This window comes from Takifugu flavidus, chromosome 15 (genome assembly GCF_003711565.1).
Source record: "Takifugu flavidus isolate HTHZ2018 chromosome 15, ASM371156v2, whole genome shotgun sequence".
In the NCBI taxonomy this organism is placed as follows: domain Eukaryota; kingdom Metazoa; phylum Chordata; class Actinopteri; order Tetraodontiformes; family Tetraodontidae; genus Takifugu; species Takifugu flavidus.
In genome coordinates, this window is record NC_079534.1 from 587,500 (window position 1) to 614,780 (window position 27,281).

At 49.3% G+C, this 27,281-nt stretch overlaps 3 protein-coding genes across 17 annotated transcripts in view; 1 reads left to right on the forward strand and 2 right to left on the reverse strand.

Moving 5' to 3' along the window:
• Nucleotides 1-140: 140 nt before the first annotated feature.
• abhd17aa (abhydrolase domain containing 17A, depalmitoylase a) lies at nt 141-6,204 on the forward strand. The gene is made up of 6 exons (XM_057056687.1): nt 141-349; nt 1,038-1,117; nt 1,341-1,855; nt 2,475-2,669; nt 2,786-2,965; nt 3,044-6,204. Exons 3-6 carry the CDS (start codon nt 1,344-1,346, stop codon nt 3,267-3,269), a joined length of 1,113 nt encoding a protein of 370 aa, XP_056912667.1. The 5' UTR covers nt 141-349; nt 1,038-1,117; nt 1,341-1,343; the 3' UTR covers nt 3,270-6,204.
• On the reverse strand, nt 6,141-10,029 carry LOC130538776 (GRAM domain-containing protein 2A-like). Of its 2 annotated transcripts, none has more exons than XM_057056689.1 (13): nt 9,868-10,029; nt 9,458-9,580; nt 9,318-9,375; nt 9,154-9,226; nt 8,974-9,077; nt 8,819-8,902; nt 8,311-8,382; nt 8,166-8,225; nt 7,971-8,082; nt 7,855-7,908; nt 7,683-7,776; nt 7,184-7,294; nt 6,141-6,800 (listed from the first exon to the last, which is right to left on the reverse strand). In XM_057056689.1, the coding sequence occupies exons 1-13, from the start codon at nt 9,933-9,935 to the stop codon at nt 6,785-6,787; spliced, it is 1,029 nt and encodes a 342-aa protein (XP_056912669.1). In that variant the 5' UTR covers nt 9,936-10,029; the 3' UTR covers nt 6,141-6,784. The 2 variants fall into 2 exon arrangements, with proteins under 2 accessions (XP_056912669.1, XP_056912668.1); XM_057056688.1 differs by having other exon boundaries at nt 9,458-9,598; nt 9,868-9,981.
• Nucleotides 10,030-13,603: 3,574 nt separating this feature from the next.
• Nucleotides 13,604-27,281, reverse strand: part of LOC130539087 (receptor-type tyrosine-protein phosphatase S-like) — a 47,963-nt gene continuing 34,285 nt past the window's right edge. For 4 of the 14 annotated variants that reach the window (XM_057057184.1, XM_057057187.1, XM_057057185.1 and 1 more), the window contains 19 exons: nt 26,516-27,178; nt 25,665-25,759; nt 25,199-25,452; nt 24,987-25,074; nt 24,614-24,832; nt 24,068-24,225; nt 23,044-23,055; nt 22,719-22,831; nt 21,573-21,670; nt 20,601-20,724; nt 19,828-20,210; nt 19,044-19,198; nt 18,202-18,487; nt 17,944-18,122; nt 17,453-17,579; nt 17,238-17,363; nt 16,507-16,661; nt 16,285-16,420; nt 13,604-15,934 (listed from right to left, as the gene is read on the reverse strand). In XM_057057184.1, coding sequence (XP_056913164.1) covers nt 15,866-15,934; nt 16,285-16,420; nt 16,507-16,661; nt 17,238-17,363; nt 17,453-17,579; nt 17,944-18,122; nt 18,202-18,487; nt 19,044-19,198; nt 19,828-20,210; nt 20,601-20,724; nt 21,573-21,670; nt 22,719-22,831; nt 23,044-23,055; nt 24,068-24,225; nt 24,614-24,832; nt 24,987-25,074; nt 25,199-25,452; nt 25,665-25,759; nt 26,516-27,178 — 3,440 coding nt within the window. In that variant the 3' untranslated portion in view covers nt 13,604-15,865. The remainder of the gene's footprint in view (nt 15,935-16,284; nt 16,421-16,506; nt 16,662-17,237; nt 17,364-17,452; nt 17,580-17,943; nt 18,123-18,201; nt 18,488-19,043; nt 19,199-19,827; nt 20,211-20,600; nt 20,725-21,572; nt 21,671-22,718; nt 22,832-23,043; nt 23,056-24,067; nt 24,226-24,613; nt 24,833-24,986; nt 25,075-25,198; nt 25,453-25,664; nt 25,760-26,515; nt 27,179-27,281) is intronic. The other 10 variants (XM_057057195.1, XM_057057189.1, XM_057057196.1 and 7 more) reach the window with 5 other exon arrangements.

The following is a 27,281-nucleotide window of genomic DNA, read 5'->3' on the forward strand; positions in this document are numbered from 1 at the left end:
ATACCCTAATGTTTTATTTATTTATTTTTTACTCATTTATGCTCTGAAAACGTGGCTTGTTTACAGGGTTCTGAATATATGTGTGGCGAAGATGTAATAAATTATATTAAGACACGTTATAATAAAGTTTTGAAATGGAAGCGCCCGTGACGTCACTTCCGGGTTTAGTCGGTCAGTAGCATGGATGGACAGAGGTAGAAAAAGTCAAATTGCCATGAATTTGCACTAGCTAGCCCCTGAGTACACCTGGGGGAAACCATCCATGTCAAGATACAAGCAGGGATTTCGGAGTCGTGTGCTGCTTCTGTGTAAATATTGCGGGCACACCAGCCTGCCTGCTAACCTATCGGTAAGTAGCTAGCTATCTTTGCGACTACCGTGCTAGCCCCCCGCCGCTAGCTGCTTGCTAGCGATAATTGATAATGATTTGACGGCTTTATAGCATTTTGTACTCATTGTTTTGTGTCATATTATGATATTATTGTGTCGCTTGATATGCGTTCCCCGCTTTACCCAGGCGCTGTCAGAATATTGTGGAAATCCCATATCTCGGGCTACTCTTAGAGGTTATCATCGTTGTTATCCATGTAGCTACAATTAGCATATTAACTGGTCGGTCGTATCTTTGCGGCGTTAGGGTGTAGTAATCAATGACCAGTGTCCGTTATCGCACACCAAAAGTACACTAATCCCAGCGTAATATAGTGAATGGGTCAGTTTGGTTAAAGTTTTCATTAATATTCTTCTGTGAGTGCAGTGGAAGGATGACAATTGATGCTTTGGGCGCATATATCCCTGGTTTTTATTTAATCATTTGTATAATATATTGCAATAGGTATCATTTGATCCCTTTCTGTGTGTGATTTAACCAATATATTTTCGAAAGCTTCTCAGTAGCATGTGGACTCCTCATTTATTATTGGGTGATCTAATATGATCTCACAGCTTCGTCACGTGGCCTGTGGCCATATGGTGTTTATGTTGCCATGTTCATTTTCCCAATCTCTTAAAAACTTCCTTTTAATTTGATTTTCCAGCTGGCTAAGTGACTAATCCAGGAAACCTCGGCACCACACAGTGCCAGTTCGTTTCACAACCCAGGGAATTCTGAATCCAGGTATGTTACCGCTGTAGAATCGGTTTGTATGGAGCAGATTGATGCATTTGCCATGGCGGTTTTACTTTATGAAATCCCCTTTAAAGTGGTGACCTATAAGAGGATTGGTCCTAGGGTCTTGAGCGTAATGTCAGGGATGGGTGTTGTTATTTGGAGGTGGGGTTATTCCGCAGACACTGCTGTGAAATAAAGTTTCTCTCAACCTTTGCTTCTCATGTTGCAGAAAATGAATGGCCTGTCGATACGAGAGCTATGCTGCCTCTTCTGCTGTCCCCCATGCCCCAGCCGCATTGCAGCCAAACTAGCTTTCCTCCCTCCAGAGCCCACCTATGCCCTCCTCCCTGACCCAGATTCGGGTTCTGGAGCTGGAACCACTTCTGGATCCAGTTCTGGGGCTGCTGTGCCTTCTCTCGGAGCCCCGGGACTGCGCTCGAGGCTCAGCACCAGCGGTGGAACCGACAGAGCAGGGGGGAGCGGTGGCGGAGCAGGAGGAGGCGCAGGTGGAGGTGGAGGGGGAGGGGGAGGTGGTGGCGGCGGCGGTGGTGGTGGAGGAGGAAGTGGCGGCGGCGGAGGCAGCAGCAGCACTGGGAACGAGGCGAGATGGAAGCTTCACCTCACAGAAAGAGCAGAGTTCCAGTACTCACAGAGAGAACTGGATATGATGGATGTGTTCCTGACCCGGTCGAACAGAGGAAACCGAGTCTGCTGCATGTACATTCGCTGCGCACCAAACGCCAGGTGAGGCAAACCCTTTCCCCCAGACGTCCATCCTGCACACCTTTGTTTTGCTTGCACGTCTAATGGAGCAGATCGTTTCTGCTCAGGATCCGATGTGTCAACGTTAAACATTACCGATTGATCCGGTTTACCTGATGCCCGTCGTCGGGTCTCATATCTTGTTTTAAATTTCCGTTATTACTGCCCGCTGGCTTTTGTCAAGCAACGCTCGTCTCATTTTCATGAGAAACAACTGCACACACACACTGACATAAGAAAGCAAGTGTGTATTCAGGGGGAGAGAGATGTTTTAGGAAAATGTCAATAGCTTCCCAAGGACAGGACTGGAATAAAGTGGAAGTGGAACCACCAAAGCTTCCGGAAGAATCCTGTTAATTTGGGTTAACATCTGCGGTGGAAACACTTAATAGCTTTGGGCTTAACGAGCTCTGCTAATGCTTTCAATGGCTGATATCCAAAAGCACCTGAGGGCAAGCAAAGCTTTAGGTATTGTTGGTATCATAGTGTTCTAAGTTCCTAAACCAAATCATTTTAACTCGAAGCCTCTCGCATCAGTAGTGTTCCCACTTAGCTCTCGGCTGCTTCCTCACTTGTATCTTGTCTCCTCTTCGTCTTCCAGGTTCACGGTCTTGTTTTCCCACGGTAATGCAGTCGACCTGGGCCAGATGAGCAGCTTCTACATCGGCTTAGGTACCCGCATCAACTGCAACATCTTCTCCTACGATTACTCAGGCTACGGCGTAAGCACTGGCAAGCCTTCTGAGAAGAACCTTTACGCCGATATCGATGCAGCCTGGCACGCCCTGCGCTCCCGGTAAGCAGAAACGAACCGTCTGTCCCCCTTTTCGACGGAATTGGACCGGCCCAACGTGTGTTTGGCGTACCTGAAACTCACAGCAAAGCCAGTTTTAAAGGGACTTGTCGTTGCAGGTACGGCATCAGCCCTGAGAACATCATCCTGTACGGGCAGAGTATCGGCACAGTGCCCACAGTGGATCTGGCATCGCGGTTTGAGTGCGCTGCTGTGGTCCTCCACTCCCCCCTCACCTCTGGCATGAGGGTGGCCTTCCCCGACACCAAGAAAACCTACTGCTTTGACGCCTTTCCCAAGTACGGCTGCCTTCACAGAGCAGTGTTTTAAAAGCTAAATATCCTCAAATCTGAGCCTCTTTCCGCATTCTCTTTCAGCATAGAGAAGGTGTCAAAAATCCCGTCTCCAGTGCTCATCATTCACGGTACAGAAGACGAGGTCATCGACTTCTCTCACGGCCTCGCCCTGTTCGAGCGCTGCCCCAAAGCCGTGGAGCCCCTCTGGGTGGAAGGCGCCGGCCACAATGACATCGAGCTTTACAGTCAGTACCTGGAGAGGCTACGGCGCTTCATCAACCAGGACCTGGCCACGCAGCACGCCTGAGAACCCAACCGCAGCCTCCCCGCGAACGCCGCCGCTCGCGCGTGTATGTATGGAAGACCGAGCGAGGGTGTGTGGGCATGACCAGCGCGAATGACCACTTGACATGGGTTTTTGTGTGTGTGTGAGAATGTGTACACTACAACAATGGTCCAGCAAACGCTATGTTTTCAATCGAGATGGGTTTTTAATACGCGCGGAGCCGCGTGCACTTGCGGCCCGGCGCATCGCGGGACTGTAGACACAAGGATCACAATCTGAAGATACATCTTTTTATACATCAGCAACTACAGAAAATCTGCTCTGAAGTCAGTCACATGATTTAAGAGGTGCTCGGTCCAAAAAGGCACACACATCTTTTTAGTGTGACATGTTGGCGAATGTCTGGTGAGTGGCGCACAAATACCGTGCGTGTGTGTGTGTGTGTGTGTGTGTGTGTGTGTGTGTGTGTGTGTGTGTGTGTGTGTGTGTGTGTGTGTGTGCGCGTGAGCGTGAGCGAGCCACTGATAAAGGAACTGAAGGACATCCTGATGACTTGGAGAGCTGCATGTTAAGAGGCTTATCAATATTGATGTTACTGTTTCTGTGGGCGCGTGCGTATGAAGAATACCTCCACAGCTCGGCCAGTCGTATCACTAATGGACAAACGCGCCCCCCCCCCTTCCCCTTCCAAGTTTACGTATTATTAGACAAACATGTGACTGCCGGGGCATTTCCAACGTTGGCGTCCCGCTAACACTAACCTATATTACCTGTGCGGTTTGGGTGGGGGGGTCATTCTTCTTGTGTCAGACAGAACCGGTGGATTCACGGGGACTAGTCTGGAATATTGTCTGTTTATTCTTTTACGCACTGTTGCAGGAGTGTTTTGATTTCTGTTACTGGTTCCCAGCTCATCCTTTCCTCGTACAGCCAGTAATGGAGTATGAAATCACATCGGGCCGCACTGAGAATATCTCTGTTCATGTGGAAATTCCTTCAGCCTTAATTCGAACGGCTACAGAGGGGGAGGGTTGTCAGCGGAGGGATTTCCCCTAAACAGAATTAGCCACGCGCGACGTTTAAGGTACAGCTTCGCTTCATTAAGTCTGAGAATTAACCAGGTTTTGTAGGGAAAACTTACCATGTTTGATGAGCTCTCCTGAGATCCTTACACTCAAAAAAATGGAGGAGTTTGCCGCAGGTGTATCTTTTAGCAGCTGGGGGAGGCTGGCCGACAAGGGTGTGGATGGATCTGTAGCATTTGTCTCATCTATTTTAGCGAGAAAACTCAGTTTTTACTGTCTAGCGATCATTTTTTAGCAGCGAGAGCAGCTGCTCGGGTCGGTAAAATAACAATAAATGTTGGTTTTAATCTGGTAGATTTTGACCTCATCTGAGATTAGTGTAATATGGATTAGTTAACATCTCACGTGAGTGTTTTCCTGTTGCACTTGTCACCAGGGCTTAGTCACGTCCCCTCATTTAAACCGAGCACATTTGTTTTTACGTTTTCGTCTTGTAATGTAATTAAACCATTTGAAGTAGTGCAGGGCCATGGGTTGTCATAGAAACCTGTGTCGGCGCTACAGAACCGGGACGCCCGTTCCTCGTGGCCCCAGAAATGTACTGGAGCTCTCATATGGTTGGCAGCACGCTTCCCGTCTGACGCGCCATATCTGAGCCTCAAAACTGTCGGTGTGGTGCAGGTTCCACCACACGCACACAACATACACGGGCATCGGCGTTTCATACACGTACTGTACTCGACAGTATATTTACACGTTTATATATATCAGATCGAGCATGACAAGAGCAGGTCTTAAGTTCAGCACTATTGTACAAAGCATCCAAAGTGTAATAAGGGTTTTAAAATGTGCGTTTGAGTGTGTCTTCATTGTTATTGACTCGTCTTCTACAGGCCAGCATTAAGGATACTAACAACACCTTTGAATAAGTAGTAATACCTCCTGTGTGTAGACCTGGAACTAGAACAGGAAGTCGGCGTTTGGCTGCTCCAGCACCACCTCTCAGGTCTACACAGGGTGTCTGCTCAGACCCATCAGAGTCGCGAGGGTGGGTTTTTATAAGGGAACATGTACGTCGTCGTACCAACACTGATCCGATCGCTCCATTTTTGGAGCCCAGTTGGGAGCTGTGGACAGAAGGCCACTGGCTCCCGGTCGCCCCTTCCAACAGGGAACCTTTACATTGTCTATCTGTGCTTCGTGTGTGTGTGTGTCTGGTATTTAAACGATGGGAATCTTTTACCATCTTGAACCAGGGATGTCTGAGCCGCGCGAAGAATCGGAAAGAACTCTCCGGACGTAGAAGTCGGCCTCAGGTCCTCCTGGGAAAGTCACGTTATCAGGGAAACCACTGGATCCACCTTTCATTCACGCGATTCGAGAAGAAACTCGCTGATTTATCGATGCACCACTACGGTATATTGTATCCTCTGGCCCTGAATGTTTATCGACGGGGTGGGTGGGAGGCGGGGGTGGGCCGGGGGACCGAGCAGTGAAAACTGTATGCATGTCAATTGTGTTTTACCAAGCAAGTGATGGGGTTGAACTTTATCTCTATTATCTATTCTATGTGAGGGTCAAGCTGAACTCATGGCATCGGAACATTGAAGCGCTTTTTAAGCAAACGGGATGTTCATTAGTTTGTTTTATTCTTTTAAATTGCTGATACTAACTGACGTATTGTAATGAGTTTTTGTGCTAGAGTTTGACCGGGTCAGCGGTGGGTAGGTGGGCTGTGGGGGATAGACAACATTAGCGGGCTGTTTATATGGTTACTGTACTTACCTATTCTATTCTTTGTAATATGATTTGTAATTTTATGTTGCTTTTTTTTGAGACTATGATGTAATGAATTTAATTCATGGGACTGAATCTTGACCTTTTTATTGACGACAAAATAAAAAAGATCACTTATGTACAAAAATACAAAATCGATTACATTTTTTTAATAGTTGACAATATTTTGAACGTGTGAAGATGCTATAAAGTCAACATTCTTATACTTTTTTGTTTTTTTAGCATAACAAAGCAGCAGATTACATAAAGAGCCTCTCAATTGTACAGAAACAAATTGGTCCATAGAAGAAGACATTAGTGAAAACTCCACCTCGTGGTTTAGTGGGTGTTACTGCCCTCTGCTGGTCGATTATAGTTATTACTCGTGACAAAGTAAAATCAGATTCCATCACCTCACCCAGTCTGATTTATTTTCTAACCAATTATTAATAAAAACGTTGCTAAAGGCAGCAGCTGAGCTCGGCTGTTCACTGGCTTGGATGAGTTCAGACCTGTCATCGCAGCGAGCGCGCATGAACCGATAAACTGCCAGCACAGCCGGTCGTCGTGTCGCTCACCACGCACGGCCTTTTCCCGACAAGTCATTGGTTGATGAGATCTCTTAAATTCCTAAAGATTTTTTTTTTTTGCGGAAAGGTGAGCACCAAGTGGATCAAAGAGAATGTAGAAAAGGAGTGTCGAAAGATGATGAGCAGTTGACAGATTTGCCCTGTGTTATGTTTCCTGGTACCTATGAAAAGGAGGGGGGGGGGGGGGGGTAAGGAAAAGAAACAGGTTGGCAGAATGAATGACCTGAACACATGCATGACGTCAGCACGACTGCTACGCTGCATTTTGTGGCATCTCTGAGAAATTTACTTTGTTTCAACACAGTTTTGTGAGTTCATCCGCCGCGGGAGTGTTTCCGCAGGAATGCCATCACTTATCTTCCATCGGCGGTTAACCTGCACGACTACTTTGTTCACATCTCGTCTAATCTGCGTGATGGTTTTCTTTTAAACGAGGCGACCCAACCGGTTTGAGCTGTATTTCACGTTGCGGGTTCCCGGCAGCTTTACGCACAGGTTTCTTCCTGTCCGCGTCATCGCCAGCGCTTGTGCGTTTTCCACTCACTCTTTGTGGTGCAGATGCAGCTCGGCCAGAGCTCCCAGTGATTCCAGCTGCTCCTGCAGCGCCATGATCCGCAGGCCGATGAAGCCGGACACCAGCAGAAGCAGCGCGACCCTGGAAACACACAGCAGTCATCCCGGAGGCTGCGCGAATCGGCTTCGGCTTCATGATTTCCACGTGACCACACGTGTCCAACACACAGTGATGTGCATCCGTTTGCGTGCTCATCATCTGACACATTCCTCATTGGCAAACAAAGTGGATCCCACAGGTTGATCAGCAGGAAACACGGTGCAGCCACGACAGAAGCAGCCAGATCAGCCCCAACTTGGCCATTTTGTGCTGAAGGTTTGCAGCCACTCCAGGAAGTCAACAAACTAAAAAGTGCCTGCGGGAGTTACGCTTTAAAGCAAATGGCGCTCTAGGGAAGTTTTCACTTCGAGAAGCCATGAAAATTATAAACACTGAGCACAGAAGCGATGTGAGGGTTGCTAATACTCACAGCAGCATGTTGAAGTAGAAGAACAGGCTGGTATCCTGGAGGTCAAGGGGGAACGGTGAAAGCCGCCCAATCAGCCCCCAAATCCATGATGGAGCTGAATAAGAGGAAGGAGTAATAACAATCAGGTGGGACATATAGAGCAGTGTGTGAGGGAGTGGGTGCGATCTGTTACCGCCGTCGGCGTCCGTGAGGCTGCTCTGGGCGTCGGAGCTCTGCCTGGGCGGCCCTGAAAAGCCACAAACAGTCAGTCGGCGCACTGGGAAACAGGCAGCAAAAACGAGAACCCACCGGTTTTCTCCCCCTCTTCCGACGCGCGGGGAAAGTCCTCCTCCAGATGAACGCTGCTCTGCCGGCTCACGTCGTGGTCAAAGCTGTCCTCCAAGCTGGAGCACCCGGAGGCCTGCACGCACGGAAGCACAGGCCGGGTTCTGAGCGCCGTCAGCTCAACCGGCGTGATTTATGGACGCGCGGCGGAGGACCTACCATCTGATCGGGCTCGTTCTCCGCCGAGGACACGTGAGGGCTGCTGTTGGTGCTCTCCCCCTGATACAAACACGGAGACACGAGTTAGAACCTTGATGTTCTCTGGGTCGGGGGATGGGGGGGGGGTCACTGATGTATTCCCCACCTGCATGTTCAAGCAGCGAGTTTGGATGAGCTCAAAGGTGAACTCGCGCTGCCTCAGCGACACAAAAGTGTACTGAAAGGAGAAAAAAGAAGTTAAACAGAAAGCAGTGATGTGTGAGGACATCTGCTTCAGGAGGCTTTAATATTTAATGAGCGCGTCCCCAGTTACTCCTTTCACAGATCCCCGATTAATAAATACGCCCCTGAAGACTTTACCATCTGTGAGGCAAAGACCGGCACAATCAACACTGAAAAGAACTGAAAGAAAAAAAGAGCTTCACCAGGTGCGTGTGTGTCCTCACATTTAATACACACTGAGCCCCACAATCCTCACTCGACTAGCAAGCATTTTGCTGGACCACTTTAAAAGACCGCGTGAGGGATAAGAGATGGTTTTAAGGTTGAGTTTAGAATTTGGATTTAGGTTCGGGCTCTGGATAATGTCTGGGAAAAGTTCCCCAAAAAGATATGAAATGTGAGGACGTGTGTGTGTGTGTGCTGATTCTGACCTTCTCTCCATCAGCGGTCTGAACTGACACCATGGATAAGTAGTGTTTCTTCACCTGCCTGACGCTGGACATGGGAATCACCACCTGTGGGAGGGGTGCAGAGACAGGTTTCTGATCTGGACGTCGTCCGTGAAGCTGGAAGACGCGTCCGTTACCTTCGTGTCCTTCAGCAGCACCGACGAGTGAAAACACAGATAATTCTCCGAGACGAAGAGCCTTCCGTGGTACAACACCTCCCTGTTCAGGGAACAGCTGCAGGCTGCAGACAACCACAGGGGACGTTAAACGCAGGGAAGGAAGGTGGGATCTGGGCTGCCCGGCTGAGATCGGCTCACCGTGAGTCACCGTCTCGTCCTCGGGGACCTCCGGAAAGAGTTTGTGGAAGGTTTTGTTATTTTTTTGGAGGCTCTGTTGGGCAAACGTGAAATAAACAGAATAAATGATGATTTAAGGCTATTTATAGCATCTTTATGACGGGGGAAAACTGAGGAGGACTCACGTTCTTTTTTAGGAGTCCTTCAGAGTGCTCTAGGCTGTCTTCGGCGATAATCTCCTTGCTGGAGGACAAACGGGTCAAAGGGTCAAGTTTTACATGTCGGTCACATCGGTTTGGAACCCCACAATCCTTCTGCGCTTCACCTGAGGGACATGCTGGAGTTCAAGCTGTGGATCTCCATCTGACTCTCGTCCATACTGTTCCGGGACTTATTGCCACCGGTCCTACCGCTGCCTCTTCTGCCCCCCAGGGAGGAGTCCGTGAGTCTGTCCAGAGAGCAGCAGCTGCATGTCTGAGTTGGTTTAAGGTCCATCACAGAGCACGTGCCAAAGGCAAGAAAGTTCTCCCCCAAACTATCAGCAGCAGTTGAATGTGCTGCTCTTAAATCTTAATAAATCAAATTCCTTTCTGTCCTTGTAACACCAGGAACTTCTCAGCCCGTCAACAACATCAACACCACCGACTCACATCAACTGAGTAATAGTCAATAATAACAGATAACACCCCCCCATGACCCTTAATTAGAGAGCAATAGTAAAATAAGCGTACTCACACAGAATTGTCCAGCGAGAACTTCCTTCCTTTGAGACTCATGATGGAACACCAGGTTATAACACCCATACAGGAACACTTTCGCACACTTACTTGAATGTAGTGAAACACCTGAAGTATTCACATTTAACCAGCCTGACACTTTGGGTGTGTCAGCCTGCTTTTGTTGTCGACCAATCAGCTGCCATTAGTGGTGTTCAGTGGTGTGGTGTTTTTTTCACTTTGAACTCAATCAACAAGAAATATTGAGCCAATGAGATTCCTCATGGCCTCATTCTGTGTGGGTGGTACTAACACACATCTGCACACAGAATACATAAGACATATCTAACCCTGGCATCACAATCAACGCTTGACCTGACCTTTCAAACCCACCTTTATCACCTTAAAAGTCTTAACCCTTAAACAGATTCTGGACTGGATTTCTCCCATAATTCTGTCCTCACTTTGCTCGTCAAATACATATTATAGTCCTCAATATATATCTCTCTCTCTCTCTCACACACACACACACACACACATTTGTATCTTTGTGAGGACTTCCACTGACATAAAACCAGTCCAACCCTTACAGCAATAGTATCAACCCTCAGTATTAACCCTCAAAAGGTCTTTGAACGTTGTGAGGACCAATCCAAGTTTTCAGTTTTCCTCAGAGGTCCTCACTTTGCAGGTGGAATGTCTAAGTTGGTCCTCAGTATACATCAAGAACGAGAACAATAACACACACACACACAAGAATGTGACCATTAGATACACATCAGAGGACAAAATGACTGACACAAATATGTTACACAAGTCACCAATGTCAAGGAAGATATGCTTGAGCTAAAAAAAAAAAGTAATGAATTTGTCTCATTTGTGGAATTTGTTTCACAGTTTTCAAATTGAATATTGTGTAAACATTAAGAGAGGTGTGTGTTATGCCCTGTTCCAGTAAAATGAGCCCCGCCGTGGTTATAAAAGATATTCATACGATGCTTCTTTTGTTTCCCATCTTTTTTAGTGTTGTGATAGCAACACACTTGATATCAGAGAACTTACAAAGTGTTTCTCCTCAGCAATGACCCAGGTCTTTATTATTATTATTATTATTATTATTCCATGATGATATAACCAGTGTTCTCGCCATCAGGCCATACCACCGTTCTTATCTGAAGGTGTAGAAGATGAGTATCACTGAGTAGCCATGTGAAAGCTGACATGATGTCGACACTGTGGCGACAAAAACAGCCACTTCCCGACATAGTCGTAAATGTGTTGCACTGTTCTAAAGGTCTATTAGAAATATACCAAATATAGACTAGTGCTTGTATATTTACAGCCTGTTCCTTTCCTATTTTAAAACCATATTTCTGGGACTCATAAGGGACGCATGTATCCTCCGGGAAAAATAGCAACATAAGAAGATCAGTATATAAGATCTTTGTAACTTAGCAACAACCTGTATGAGCCCATGCATTACATCCACTTATGCAATGTTTTGAGAAGTAAACAATGAATCTAAGTTACTGCGTAGGAGATGGTTTTATTCCAGTCAGTCGGTCAGGATACACACACGGAAGCATGCGGAGAGATCTCTATTAAACGTACACAGTTCTGATCTTATATAGCCGAAGGCGCGCACACAGGACGTCTTCACAGCATGTGTGCTGCATGCACAGGACACAGGACGTCTTCACAGCATGTGTGTGCCGCATGCACAGGACACAGGACGCCTTCACAGCATGTGTGCTGCATGCACAGGACACAGGACGCCTTCACAGCATGTGTGCCGCATGCACGGACACAGGACGTCTTCACAGCATGTGTGTGCTGCATGCACAGGACACAGGACGTCTTCACAGCATGTGTGTGCCGCATGCACAGGACACAGGACGTCTTCACAGCATGTGTGTGCCGCATGCACAGGACACAGGACGTCTTCACAGCATGTGTGTGCCGCATGCACAGGACACAGGACGTCTTCACAGCATGTGTGTGCCGCATGCACAGGACACAGGACGTCTTCACAGCATGTGTGTGCCGCATGCACAGGACACAGGACGTCTTCACAGCAGGTGTGTGCCGCATGCACAGGACACAGGACGTCTCACAGCATGTGTGTGCCGCATGCACAGGACACAGGACGTCTTCACAGCATGTGTGTGCCGCATGCACAGGACACAGGACGTCTTCACAGCATGTGTGTGCCGCATGCACAGGACACAGGACGTCTTCACAGCATATGTGTGCCGCATGCACAGGACACAGGACGTCTTCACAGCATGTGTGCTGCATGCACAGGACACAGGACGTCTTCACAGCATGTGTGCTGCATGCACAGGACACAGGACGTCTTCACAGCATGTGTGCTGCATGCACAGGACACAGGACGTCTTCACAGCATGTGTGCTGCATGCACAGGACACAGGACATCTTCACAGCATGTGTGTGCCGCATGCACGGGACACAGGACGTCTTCACAGCATGTGTGCCGCATGCACGGGACACAGGACGTCTTCACAGCATGTGTGCTGCATGCACAGGACACAGGACGTCTTCACAGCATGTGTGTGCCGCATGCACAGGACACAGGACGTCTTCACAGCATGTGTGCTGCATGCACAGGACACAGGACGTCTTCACAGCATGTGTGTGCCGCATGCACAGGATCCAGGACGTCTTCACAGCATGTGTGCCGCATGCACAGGACACAGGACGTCTTCACAGCATGTGTGCTGCATGCACAGGACACAGGACGTCTTCACAGCATGTGTGCTGCATGCACAGGACACAGGACGTCTTCACAGCATGTGTGTGCCGCATGCACCGCAGGAGTTTGGTGCCTTCGCAGCATGTGTTCCAGCTGGCGCAAGAAGTTGAATGGTTCTTTGAACCTCAGGGCGTCTTTGTTTCCTTGTAAATAAACGAGGAACCAAACGGACTCATCTGCTCTCCCAGTCTCCACCACACCCTTCTTAAATTTCCATTTCACCCCTTCCTTTTGCACTCAATTTACGTTTCACAATCAATTTCCAAGCCTGTCTCAAACATTGTTAAGAGCTCATTTTCCTTTATTTCAGGATCAGGGACACAACCTTCTTTTTTATTCCTGAATGAAAATATGCAAATGTTTTGTTCTCGTACATGAATTACAGCACAAATGCAGCAAAGCTATTCAACTAAAGCCCAAAGATCAAAGCAGAGAAAAGAAATGGGAACAAAACTGACCAAAAACTGACCTTGGAAGTACTCCTAAAGCTATTTTTTAACCATTCCTTATTGGTCATAAGTGTAACTGATGCAAAGTGTCAAAGTCAAAAGACAATGAAGGTTAAGTAGTGATGTCAGGTGCTGTAATCTGGAAAGCTGCTGTTGCAACCTTTGCGCCACCTAGTGGACAAAAGGCAGAAAGCAGCGTTGCACGTGGATGGTGTGTGTTTGTGGTGTGTTTGTGCATTTGCGCATGCTTTCTTTCTAACCAGGTCGACAGTAAATTTAACATTTTCAAGTCAAAATACGGCCAAAAATTCAATTTATCATTGATTATTTAATGTTTAAAACATGCCCCAAACCACACAACGAAAGGGGCTTAGATATGTCATCTTAAATACACTGGATTTTATTTCCCTGATTTCTGTCTTTCCTGTGTTTTAATAGTTTTGAAAAATTATTTTATTTTTCCAACAATTTGTCAAAGTGAACCCTCAAATTAGTTGCCAGAGGTGTTTAAAAAATACAAAAGGAAGCAGCCATTGTGCTGTATATCCAATCATCCTTGCTTTAATACAAAGTGAAGATACAATATCTACATCCATGGTTTAAAAGGAAAAAACAGGTACACGTGGGGGCGTGGGGGGGTGGTAGGGGAATAATGGCGCTGTCAGATCAGGCCCCTCGACACATTTCTGATTATACATCCTGTATCTTTGATATTTCTCTACATGATAATCGTTAAAAATCCAGAGAATAACATATGTCATATATGTCACGCACCGTAAAGACGTCTGGATCACACAATTCATAGAATAAATTCAGCTTTAAACATGTTTTACGTGTGCGCAGCCGGGCGACTCTTCACCCATTCTTTTGACAAAAATACACTTGCTACCATTTGCTTATCTGACAACGGACGCACTCTTCGCCGATGGCCTTGAACGTCTCACGGTGAGGTGGGAGGGGCCTCGCTGTAAACGTAAACAGGTCTGCCTCGAACGCACGTCGCTAACTAGACATCAGTAATTAGTATCAAATAGCACCCTACACAGAGGGCATACCTTATTACAATGTAGCAAATGAAATTTAAAAAAGCACAAAAAACTGACGCATAAATGTAAAAAAAAAGCCAAACAAACAAAAAACACACACAATATTCAACATCGGCTCGTCAAAGAAACAGGTAAACAACATCTCATTGGTTATATTTGCCGCATATATATTAAAAAAATACATGAAAAACAAACGTAAAATGTAACAAAATAGAATAAATATCTTTTAAAAAAAATCATATGAAACAAACAGACAACGTGAGCGATAACAATAAGGCTTCTTTTGCGACGATTAGAACTACATCACATCCAATCCCACGTTATATCTTGTGCTCGGACACATGTAACTGTACTGTATAGGACTCCAATGTTAGACTGTATGTACAAAAATTGGGATTTTGCTCCAATGCCGCTGTGCTCTTTAATCACTGCGTGGGGACCAAATCTGATTATGTCAAGAAAAGATAGATATATCGATATTAAAGACGTGTGGCTGTGTTACAATGGTGGGAAGGTTCTGTACAGTCCCAGTTCAATGGAGCTCATGTGGACAGTCGGATGAGAAGATGATCAATTTCCTGCTTGTGCAGAAGGTGTTGGGGTCTTATCTCAATATATTTCATCAGCTTTCTATAGTAAAATATAATAGTGACTCAGGACGTCTTCGGGAAAGGAGAGGATTCAGACACCACCTTCGAATGGCAGACAATGCATGAGTGCTAAGCAGCATGTTGACAACACAAGAAATCCGTCTGCATAAGGCAAAGACTTGGAGTAAAAACAGCAAAAATGTCTGCAGAAATGGGTTGAGAAGCGCTTCTGAAAAGGAGAAAGAAAGAAAGAAAAAAAGGCCTCGACGCTCGTTTTTTTCATTAGCATCTCTTTCAATAAGCCACTGCTGAAGTGACACAATGGGGCTGACATGAAGAGGAGATGAGCTGGAGGATGAACAAAGACCACGGCAACTAGCAAGCAGAAGAAGAGCGGCAGACCTCAGCCCAGTTAGGACACAATGGGGCCTAATGACTGTTTTGAGGTCGGCTATTTCTCAGGGAGGAGGCGAATTGAGGTGGCGCGGGTGGCGGCGGGGGTGTTAGCTGAACCGCGCAGGTGTCTCTTGGTGCCGTGTGTCCTGGCAGGCGCGGGTTCTCTTGGCACTGCACATTGGGTCCATCGGGTCACCTCATTTACACGAGCTACCTTGCGGTCGCGACTTTGGGGCGGACGCACGGACACAGAAATCTTCACCTTCGCACCTTGTACAACAAACCGATAGATACAAAGTTGAGGATAGAAAGCCCACTAAGGCTGCAGCAAATATCCAGGCTCGTTGTGTCTTTTTTTTTTCTTCTTTTCTATTATTTTATACACATATAGTATCATAAATCCTGTTCATAAGCTGTTTCACTGGTTCATATTGGAGATAGCTGACCACAACACACATGTATTATATGTCCTTCACACTGGAACACTGAGGTAAGTATATGGATTACACATGGACAGTCTCCACACCAGCAGCTCCTCAGCCAGCCTCCCGATGAGCATGGGTGCCATCAGATACTGATTTTTTTTGTTGTTTTTTTTTGTTTTGTCCGTGTTGGAGTGAAATTCCATCTCCGAGCCTCAAACCCCCGAAGGCGGGAACAAAACCGGCGTCTCAGGTTGTCTCCCTCTCTCGCTGTTTCGCTTGTTAGTTTGATTGTGGACCTTGCAGATGACAGACGGACGGGTGGGTTGTTGTCGCTTCCCTTACGTTGCATAGTGGTCGAAGCTACCCAGGTATTCCAGAGCGGCCTGGTAGCAGAACTGGTACTCGTCCTGAGAGGGAGAAATCCAACAACGGTGTTGTTAAAATAGCATTCGCGGGCGATTTTATTGATGATTCGAGCGCCCCCTGTTGGCAGGCCCAGTCAACGCGCCCAAACTAAAGGAAACGGTTGTCAGAACTACACATTTCCCGCTGGAGGGCGATCATGTGCGCTGCCATAGAAACAGGTGAGACCTCATGACTGCCAGCAAGCGATTGTGCTTCCTGATACATATACGGCAGTTTAAAATTTAAACAAAAGCAAAAGCCACCGGACGCAACCCGTGACGGCGTTTACAGCCGGATTCTGACAAGGACGTGACACCAAACAAAGAACAGGCCGATTCCACTGTGTGGTTACCTCAGTCTGCACCATGGCCGGTCTCTGCGTGCGCAGCATTTTGACAGTCTGGAAGATGTCCACCGCTCCTTCGTAGCGCATCCTCTCCAGGACGATACTCAGGGTGATGAAGACACCTGTCCGCCCCACGCCGGCGCTACAGCCGCACAGGGAAAGGGCGCCATCAGACCCCCCTCGTCTGCTGCGTTGACCGTGCAAATTTACCGTCCTCCTGCAACTCACCTGCAGTGAACGGCGATCGGCCCATCCTGGCCAAACTGCTCCTTGGTTTTGTGTACTTGTCCGATGAAATCGATGAAGCCCTCCCCAGATTTGGGCACGCCCTGCTCCGGCCAGTCGGTGAACTGGAACTGCCGCACCGTTCGCGACTGCCCGTCCTGCAGATGGAAGGAAGGACGCGCAAAGACGGACGAGGTGCTCATCGTGAAAAGACTATTAAAAGACGGCCTTCTCGCGGTATCGACTGCCAAGGCAATATCCTCCTCTTCCTCTCTAATGATTGCTGCCATCTGATCCTGGATCAGTGGCCGTGCGCGGCTTGGAGCTGTAACGTCAGCGTGTCTGTTATTGTCAGCCGCTCGGCAGGCAATTACATCTCTGCTTCTCTGCACAGCCTTTCGGTCTCCCTCCTAATGGAGATCAATAGTGCATCTGTCGGCGTGGCGTCGGGACAGGCTTGAAATATTGTTACCTGGCGCGCACGTCTGGGAGCAGACACGCAGGTTACGCACACACATAACACACACGTGTGCGCTCAATGTTATTTGGAGACAGGATGGTTAAATTAGTAAATAGGGGTTAGCTAATACACTCCACAAAACACATGCTAACCAACACACACCTTGGGCTGATACGACCACCACTGCATTGAGATGCTGAAGCGGTACACACACACACACACACACACACCACACACACACACACACACACACACACACACCCTCTGAACTCACCCTGGCATCGGTAACTTTAAACTCCCTCAGGATGTACTGAGGCATGTTGTACTCCGCCATGGGGTCCACCACAAAGTACTGATACCTGGCAGAACGTTCCGCGGGCCAGTACTGGTGGCACTTCTCCTGAGAACGGTGAAAAGGAAAAGAACGACATGGCGCGATGACTCGAGCGGCTCCTCATCAATCGCCGCCCGCGGTGCGTTTGTGCCTACCCGTCCCATCTCTCTCAGCTTAGTCAGCATGACCACGATGGTGGAGTTGTGCTCCCACAGCATCCTCCAGAAGTCCTCTGTAGTCTCCGCCAGCGGGCCCTGGGTGGCGATGTAACCCCTCTGCTGCCTGCACGCCAACACACACAATATGAAGTCACCTCTCACTGTCAGGCATTGGGCAGGAAAAGGGAGTCAGCCTTGGGACAAGACGCGGAGCGGTCAAAACACGTTTGAACAGGGAAGCTAAATATATCCGAGCCGTCGCAAGAGGTTTGGTGTCCCTCCTCTCTAATGGCGGGGGAGGGAGGAGGTTGAAGGCGGCGGCGTGCGGTGACATCGAAGCAGAACGTGACTACAGTAAAGACGGATCTGACAGGACGTGACAGGTGAGAGCTCCGTGGAGCAAACCCATCCCAACCACTCAGCCGTCCAGGCATCACAAGAGGCCCGGCGGGTCGGGTCGTGTTAGCGTTGTCGCGGCGGAAGCGTACCTGTAGCCGTCGATGTAGCTGGCGTTGATGTAGTCGGAGCCCTCCAGGCCTCTGATTGGCTGGAGGCAGACGCGGGTGGTTTCGTAGGGCATTATGTTGACCAGTCGGTTCTTGAACTTGTTGCAGGGCAGGTTGGCCGTCACGAAGCGGGACGTGTGGGCTTTGGTGTTCGCCAGCCGCTGGATTCATGGAAAACAGCATCATTGTATTACCATTACCTCCATTTGGGTGCATTCCCTCCCCCTCCCCCCTCTGTACCTTGAACTCCAACTCCATGCCGGTGACGTGCTCCCCGCTCTCCACCTTGGACAGCTTCTGCATGTACGAGTACAGACTCCGGGCGGGCACCTCGGTGTTCCCGCACGCCACAGCCTCCAGCAGCGCCTCGTGGATGAAGCTGTACTGGTCCTCCGTCTGCACCATGTAGTTCCTCTGCGAGCGCATCAGGGTGACGTGACCGTAGATGTCCACGGTGCGCTCGTGTCGAATGCGCTCCAGCATGGCGTCGATGACGATAAAGCAGCCGGTGCGACCGACACCAGCACTAACAGGAAGAGGCGGTTGATACAGAGGATTTAGGAATTTTCACACCATTAGCTTAGCTTAGCGCACTCAAATTTATAATCCAAACTAATTAACATCGTAATTGTGCACCATATTTGTAAATTCATATAACTAGCAACAAAAATGCAAACATTTATCACATTTTCCCAGTCTTTTATGAGCCAATATGTTTATTATCTATGTGAGACTGTCTGTCTATAAGCACAAAAAATGACATTATTTTCTTCTACACGTGTTAAATTTAAGGTGTAGAGTTATAAAAGAGGCTCCCGGGACGTTAGCATATACAACACATTTCGTTCCTACAGTGGCTTTGCAAACGAATAAGATATGTCTGCAATTACTTGGAGATGCTGTCACATTTATTGATTACATTTGGCCTTTGGTGTCCAGCCTTTGTCTTAAGATAACCGTCCTCATGCAGGCTCCTCATTTTCGAAGCCAACAAATAAAACCGTTATCAGCTTTTCCTCACAGGACCACAAATATGCTTATTTCCCAGTTTCAAAGCTTCCCTTGGAGCATGTTGGCGGTACCTGCAGTGAACGGAGATGGGTCCAGCATCCGGGGGGTTGCAGGCTTTGACCCTGCGGAGGAAGTTGAGGAAAGGGGTGGGATACTCTGGCACGCCGTGGTCCGGCCAGGCTGTAAACTGGAACTGGCGCACCTCTCTCCGCTCGCTGCTGCCGCTCTGATGTGACAGGACGACGGGCTGTTACACGGCGCTTTGATTTGACGTCATGACGCACAACCTACATATCGGTTAAGCAGAGCTGGCGCGTTCGCAGTGTCGCCTGAGCACTCTTTCCGAGCTACATCTACATAAATCATCGCTCCTATCCTAATTAGCGCCACTCAAACGTGTCGCCGCAGCCTCTCTTCATAAAGAGCGAAGCATTGTTCGTTTGCGGCGTTGAATATTTTATATGAATTACTCTCTTCTTTGTGACAGATCCCTTAACTTGACACATCACAACACATCAACAAAATTTTGGAGAAGCCATGCTACAATTGGAAGTTACAGCTGGCCCAGTTTTTTGTGTTTGTAAGTAGGCCACAGAGACACGCTAGTCTGGCGGACTTAGATTAGCCTCATGCTATGAGAAAGCGCCTCGCTCACAGCGGCGATCGAATCTCAGCGCCTGACACGGGGAGGCTGTCCCAGTTTGAACAAATCATGCGGCTCAGACAAATCTCCACTCTGCCTGTCCACACGCACATTGTGACCGAGAACGTTGCGTCCAGGAGAAAAATGCGCGTGCGTCAACAGAACCGTGGGTCAGAGGGAGAAAGCAGGCGGAGAACAGCAAAAGGATTTACTTTGTGCAGGGAGAAGGTGCGCACACAGAAGGTGGCCAGCTCCATTGTGTCCAGCAGGGTCACCTGGACCATTCCGTAAGTCTCCGTGCCACGATTCGGCCAGTACTGGTCACATTTTATCTGCCGAGGTGAGAGTAAAACCAATGAATGGCTGATGTCAATCATTTCTCGCGCCCAAATCTTTATGAGGCTGTTATACTGTCCCACCCGGGACTTCTCTTCCAGCCGCGTCATCATGACGACGGACGCCGTCCGCTGCTCCCACACCATCCTCCAGAAGTCCCCAAAGGTCTCTGCCAGGGGTCCCTGGGTGGCGATGTACGCGTTCTGCTTCCTGTAGCCGTCGATGTAGTTGGCGTTGATGTAGTCGTTCCCCAGGATGCCTGCGGGACGAGACAGCGGAGCTCCCGCTTAAACGGCGATCTGCATAAGCGTCACGACAGATTCCCTCCGTGTACAACATCAAACGGGCTATTGAGCGAGGCCGTTTGTCACAGCTGCTGCTTCCAGCAGATGGCAGCCAGGTTACTGGTGCAGGAACGCAAACAAACGAGCGCGTGTCACAGTAAACCGATGAGCGTTGGATGGAGCGTGCGCTGCCTCTTTTTGTCCTGAGACAATGCTCGCCGCACTCCAGCGCACCCACGCTGTCGGCTTCCCGCCACCGCGCACGGCTTTAGTAACATTTCAGGTTTCATCCATCAGGCAGCAGCTACGCCCCCAGAGTTCCCATCACCCACGGCAGTATCTCTAAACACCCCCCCCCCCCTTACCGTCTATCGGGGCAAGAATGACCCTGGTGTGGTCGTACGCTATGACGTTAGCGTAGCGGTTTTTGGGCTTGTTGACTTCCAGGTTTGAATGCTCCCAGGTGAACTGCTGACTGGGGTCAATGGACTGGAAAGAAAACAGCAAACACATGCAGATGCGAGGAGACATGTTTAGTGGATAATGGAGAGCGTGCGCTCTGTAATGTAGACTTGTTACTGAAATAAATAGCGGCGTTGAATAAATCATGACCATATTGTCTGTGCTCTGAGGTGCAAATGTTAAATAAGAGGCTTCGCCGGTGCGCCGTCTAATCATGACATAGACGCTCATATGGAATAATTATACAGTGGGACCTCTACTTATGAAATGAATTGGTTCCGGAAGTTGTTTCGTGACCTGAAAATTACGTAACCATGTAATGGCTTCCATGTAAATGCCCTAATCCGTTCCAAGCCCCCAGAAATTCAGACATAATTTTTTTATAAATCATAAAAATGCATCCAAACATGTAACAAATACATGTTACAATTAGATTACGGCACAATAAATGTAGGAATTCAGTGCAAGGCTTCTCTGGGAACAAAATGAACTTTATTACAGGCTAATCTTACATTAGCCGTCATTACTAGCAACGAACGTTAAGACTTCTGGTAACACCGCCATCTAATGGACAAACATACGAACGCCCACAATAAATCCCGAAGACGACGAAGAAGACGCTGTGATACACACAAACTTGTACATAGCGACGTCCCTCCTAGCCAATGGGATTACAGGAAGATGCTAGGCGATAGCCAGTGGCAGAGCAGCTACAAGCATGTTTGCGTTCGCTAAACTCCGCGTATTTTTGCCTTTTGTATCCTGAAATTTCTTTCGTAACAAGAGGAAATATTTTCCCATTAAGACGTTTCGTAACCTGAAAATTTCGCATGTAGAGACGTTCGTAAGTAGAGGTCCCGCTGTACGTCTTTTACCTCATATTCCTGGGAGAGCCGCAGGTTGTCATTAGCTTTCAGCAGCTCGATGTGCTCGGCCAGTTCGTTGATGGGGATGGGAGGATGGCTCATCATTCCTGCGTGAGTGCCGGGCAAAAGTCACAGCAAGATATCAGTCATGTGACCGACCGCACTTATCTCCATGTAATTCCCAGTTAGGAGTGGAAAACATGGAGATGACAGTAATCACACATCATCAGTAACCCTATTTAGTAAATAAAGTGGTTTTTTTTTATTTACACACACGCACACTCCCACTCGCCCTCACAATGCAACTTTTTTTTTTTTTCATTTCCAATGACTTTCAACGCGCAAAAGAGTGTTAAATTCAATATTTTGCTGCCCCTTTGAAAAGCCCTGAGCAGTTATATTCTCCTTTTTTCCCGCTCGGCAATGCAGCACCACGACAAAACGCTGCTGTCACGACCGAACCCTGACCTCAGATAGCCTCTGCCGCATTCGCTTGGAAACAATTTTCATCTTTGCCGAGCGACTCGGAGGCAGAAAAATCTCTGGAGGAGAAGCGGGGCGAGCCGGGAGCTTCAAGGTTGCGCACGGCGGAGGGAGAGCCGCGCCGGGTTTGTGGGCTCTCTGCTTTTCTTCGCCGGCTCACAGAAAGTAACGAAGCGCCTGCAAACGGCGGCGCTAATTAAAATAATCCATGCTGTGTGTTTTTCCTAATTTAATGGGAGATATGAAAGCGGCGCCCCGTTAGTCTTGTGCCACCGCCGGAGCAGCTGTGTTGTTAGATCTCGCTCGGCGGGGGGACGGCGTCGGGATCTGTGTCGTTACTTCACAGTGTGACTTTAGGACAAACGCTGACGGAAGAGAGGCGCCCAACCGCTGCCGGTACCACCCAATCTAATGCACTATCCATGGAACGTGGGCGGATTCTGTCACGCTGCAGTGACTCAGGCCTCGCCGAGCGCTCGCTGCCACCTGAGCGGCGGCCATTTTGAGCGGGAGCTGCCAGGTAGGCGCTGGCTGCCGTGCGGGGGTGTGCTGCTGGGATCTCTTCTGCATAATCTCACCCCGGATATAATTAACCGCATGAATATTTCATTAGCAAATAATGAGTAATCGGAGGGACGTGTTTGGGCGCCTGCGTGGGCGAGAGCTTCATACCGGGAGTCTGGAAGTTGATGCGACGCATCTCCACCGGGTCCGTCGGGTGATGTGCCATCATTTCGGCGTTGCTCAAAAGGCTCTTGGTCCCGGGTTCGGAATCCTTACGCTTGCTGCTCAAAGGCCAGCACATAAGAAGAGCGTTAGGGGCCCGATAATAAGCGCTGAGATCCGACTCAGGCATGACACAGCATCATTACCACAACAGTGCTCTATTTAGCAGATATGGTGTTTTACGGATTTGTACAAGCTGTGCGCGGCACCCAGCGTTGTGTAATTGCTGTGGAATAAATGAGCAAAGAGCTTGACATTGGTTTAATCTTACCTGTCAGGCTTGCTGCTCCCAGTGAAACACGGCAGGAATAATTAGAGGAAGAAAAGGGAGGAAATGGACAGATTGTTAAAAGAGGGGAATCGATAGCTTTGCATTAGTATTCAAAAGCTTGATGGCTTGCAGCACATATTGGGGGCCTGCGGCAGGATTTGGCCCTTTCAGGGCTCGGCGGGGGGGGGTTGGACAGGGCTCGGAACAAATATGATGAATCAATCAATCTTTATTTATATAGCGTCTGTTACAATCAAAACTGCCTCTAGGTGGTTTCCAGAATCCCAGGGTCTGACCCCAAACAAGAATCAGTGGCAAGGAAAAACTCCCCTTTAACAGGAAGAAACCTTGAGCAGGACCAGGCTCATATAGGGGGACCCTCCTGCTGATGGGGGGGGTGGGTAGAGAGAGAGTAAAAGGGGGGAAGGACAGGTAGAGAAGAGAATAGCAGGGGAAGCACATTAATTATTATAAACTGCTGGTATAGGAGTTGAGTGGGTCAGCGGGGTCGGAGGTCAGCATACTGCTATGAAGGTGGCGATACCTGTAGATGGATACAGAGGGGGGGGGGAGAAGCAGGAAAAACTACGCAAGAAATAACATCATCATGATGTCACAAAGACCAAACTGAGAGTTGAGCATTTGTGGGGGGATAACTGGAGATTAAACAAACATGGGGAGCGCTGCGCAGCGTGACAGACAGAAGGATAATCCAATTATGAGGAGCAGGGCTGGGGAACGTTCCTCTGATTGTCAACAGACCCACTAAGACAACGCTCAGCAGCAAATGGATCTTACGATATTAGTGCGGCGGTTGGAGCCAAAGCCCAAAATAGCTAATTCCTGTCCTCGCCGCGGCTCAGATGCTATCCAGAGCTCATCAGGGAGTCACGCGCTCGCAATCGCTAACCTTCTTACGCTGTCGTCGGGTCTGACCCAAACGAGCCGCCCTGCCGCCAGGACCCCTCGCCAGAACACATCTACGCATTGACTCTTCTCTGCCTTTACAGGACGTCTCACTCACTTTTTGTAAAGGAGGATGGCGATGACGATGCAGATGATGAAGACCACGGCCAGGACCGGCCCTACCACCCAGATCAGACCGTCCCCGGCGTCCAGGGGCTGAGGGTCAGAGTCAGGGGCGATCACCGGGTCCGTGTAGGGGCTGGCCACGTACATTTTCTGTGTGGGGACGTGACGGAATCCCTTCAGCCAACATCTTGGATACTGTTCACTGAAAAGCTACGACACGTCTGGATACCTAATAAATCATCTTTTAATAATCAAATACGTATATCAAGCATGTTTCGAGTCAAAGGTGCGTATAATATCTCATTTCCTGCCAGAGTAGGTACACTCAGTCTCCATTAAAGTGCACGAGGATAATTGTCTTTTGCTTACAGCAGCTTGACTGACATTTATTTTATTGTTTTCGACGCAGAGCTGCTCTGACTTTAATCTAAAGTGACAGCCTGCAGGAGGGGAACTCAGGTGTGTGTGTGTGTGTGTGTGTGTGTGTGTGTGTGTGTGTGGGGTGGGGAGTGACAGGAGAGATGTGTGGCTGTTGTACCCCGGTGGTGGAGTTGAGCTCCGCCAGGATGAAGAACATGTACTCCTGCCCCGGGTCCAAAGCTCGGTTCTCGAAGCCTCCGTAGTCCAGCTGGTCCCCCAGGGTGAAGAACGCTGGCAGGGTGGCAGGTGTGAAGCGGGCGGTGATGTACGCCCGACGCAGGTCCACCTGCTTCTGCTGGCGAGAGTCTCTCTGCTTCTGACTGATGTCTTTCAACAGCTGAGTAACAGAGAGACGCCGAGGTGTTCTGATCAGGCACCTCTGACTAATGTGGAATTATGACCACCGGGAGGGTTGTTTTTAGCTACGTGACTGTATTTATGAGGTTTATTGCTTCTGGGCACAGACAGCAGGTGCGAGCGGCGAGGCTCACCTCCTCCAGGTCCATCTCATCTGGGCTCTTTTCGTGTCTGAGGACCCCGCGGGCTCTTCTCAGCGGAACCACGACGACATAAACATTCCTGTGGGAGCAGAGGCGGACAAATAATCACCCCGGTCGCCTGGATACGGGAGCAGGCATCTCACGCAATTTTAATTATCTCCGTGCCACCCAGCCCGACGCCGCTAACAACCCCGCTGACTTACTTGATGGGAGTACGAGTCTCCAGGGAGGGCAGGATGATGGTGACCGTGGTCTCCGTGTCGCGGGTGTGGTCGATCTCGGGGCGGCGGATGGTGATGGACGGGGAGGTCTTGGCGGAGATGCGGTGGCGCAGGCCTCCCATGTTGCCCTCCGTGGCGGTGATCTTAAAGTCGTAGCTGGTATCGGGTTGAAGGTTCTGAATGACGGCCTTCTTCGTCCGAGCGTCCACCTCTATGTTCTGGTGGTTATACTCCACCTGGAGGACGGGAGCAGGTCAGCGTTCCCAGAACAGCCGCTGGGGAACTTTGAGTGCAGTAATGCTGATGTTAGATTAGAGCAGCTTTTTGTCTGCGGTGTTAGGGATTACATTTCCGAAGGGTAATTACAATGTTTTCCTAATTTAAAGCAGTGTTCATCTGGATAAACGGAACAAAGGGGATCAGGTGCACGTGCGCCCGCTGCACCTACAGAGAAGCGGTAGGGGTTGCTGCCCTCTGGAAACTCCCAGGTGAGAAGAACACTCGTCTTAGTCGCCAGATTGACGGAAAAATTCCTCGGAACATCTGAAACGAGAGCAAACAGACCACGGAAAGGTCAGCTGCGACCAAACGTTTTGTTCCGGCCAGCGGCATCTGCGCCCCCCCCCCCACAACCATCAGCAGAACCTGTAAAAGCCAAGCTCGTCCATCGGATCTGCCGCTGGGGTAAGAACACCTGGTGGTTAGTGGCATGGGCAGGTGATGAGGAGAGTGGATGAAGGAGACAGAGGTAAAAACACACACACTGGCTGCAGGACGGTGACATGCCGCGCTCTCAGAGTGGGAGCTCGTGTCTTAGTCAAACTCAGAATCCGGCATGTCGGCAAAAGGCTTCGGAGAAAGGTGGAGGTGGAAGGTCGATCGGATTAAAAAAATGCTTACCTCCGAGCACGCAGGAGGCCAGATCTCGGCTCAAATTCAGACTGAACACTTACCTTCTGTGAGACTATACATCCCAGCCCCTTGTTGACTTTTACCTCGAGGGGGGGTTGTGATAAGCAGTGCTCTGGAAGCAAACATCCATTAACATTCAGCCCGCTCCCACTGGTGGTGAAGGGGAGGTGATGGAGGTATAAGTGAGGGAGTGGAGGAGACTGGGGGGGAGGGTAACCGTGTTCCCCTGGACCGGAGGGTTTCAGGCATCTCTGTGGTGCGCGAGTGACATCCTAACCTGGAAGAACTGGCCTGGTATTTGGAAGCTGTCTCAGAGAGAAATAGATCAGGCCGAAACAGTGCTGAAGCAAAAGAGGGGGTGGGGGGGGGTCCTGAGGCCAGCCCTACCTGTTTCAAGGGCCAGAGTTCTGCTCACCACAGGTGGGCTGAAGGGGCCTGGGCCTGCCTTGTTGTGGGCTCTGAGCTGCACCATGTAGATTGTACTGTGATTCAAGCCCAGGAGGGTGTAGCTGGACTCGCTTGCTGGTATCGTGACCAGCCACGGGAGGGCTGAGAGCGGGGGCGTGGCTGAGGGGCCAGGTTCTCCCGACGGTTTGGGGACTGCCACCTCTCTGTAAGCCACTGTGTACTCGGTGATGACGTCGTAACACTCCTCTGGGCTGGGGGGCACCCAGGAGAGCTGGAGGGAGCAACAAGTGGCGTTCACGTAGTCTGATATTTTGGGGTATCCCAGCGGTGGGACCAGGGGAACCGTTATTTCCTGCTTCGCTACGTCTCCGTAGCCAGCTCGGCTCTTCGCGGAGAGGACAAAGACGTAGGAAGACCCAGGGGAGAGGTTTCTGACAGTGAAGTTCTTCTCTCGGTTTGTGAAATCCACTGCGGTGCTGAAGGATGCGTTCTTCAGGCCAAACTGTAGGCGGTAGCCCTGGATTTCCAACGGGGCCCTCTGGCTACCAGCTCCTGAGTCAGAGCACTCCAGCGGTGGAGCCCAACGCACCACCACCGACGGGCCCGATCCCGGACGCACCCACAGGGAGGGCGGACCGGGCACTGCAAAAGGGCGTAGGCAGCCTGGAATCAATATCTGTATGCATGTGTGCAAACATATATCACGGAAATCTACAAGAATTAGAATTGATTCCGAGCTGTATTT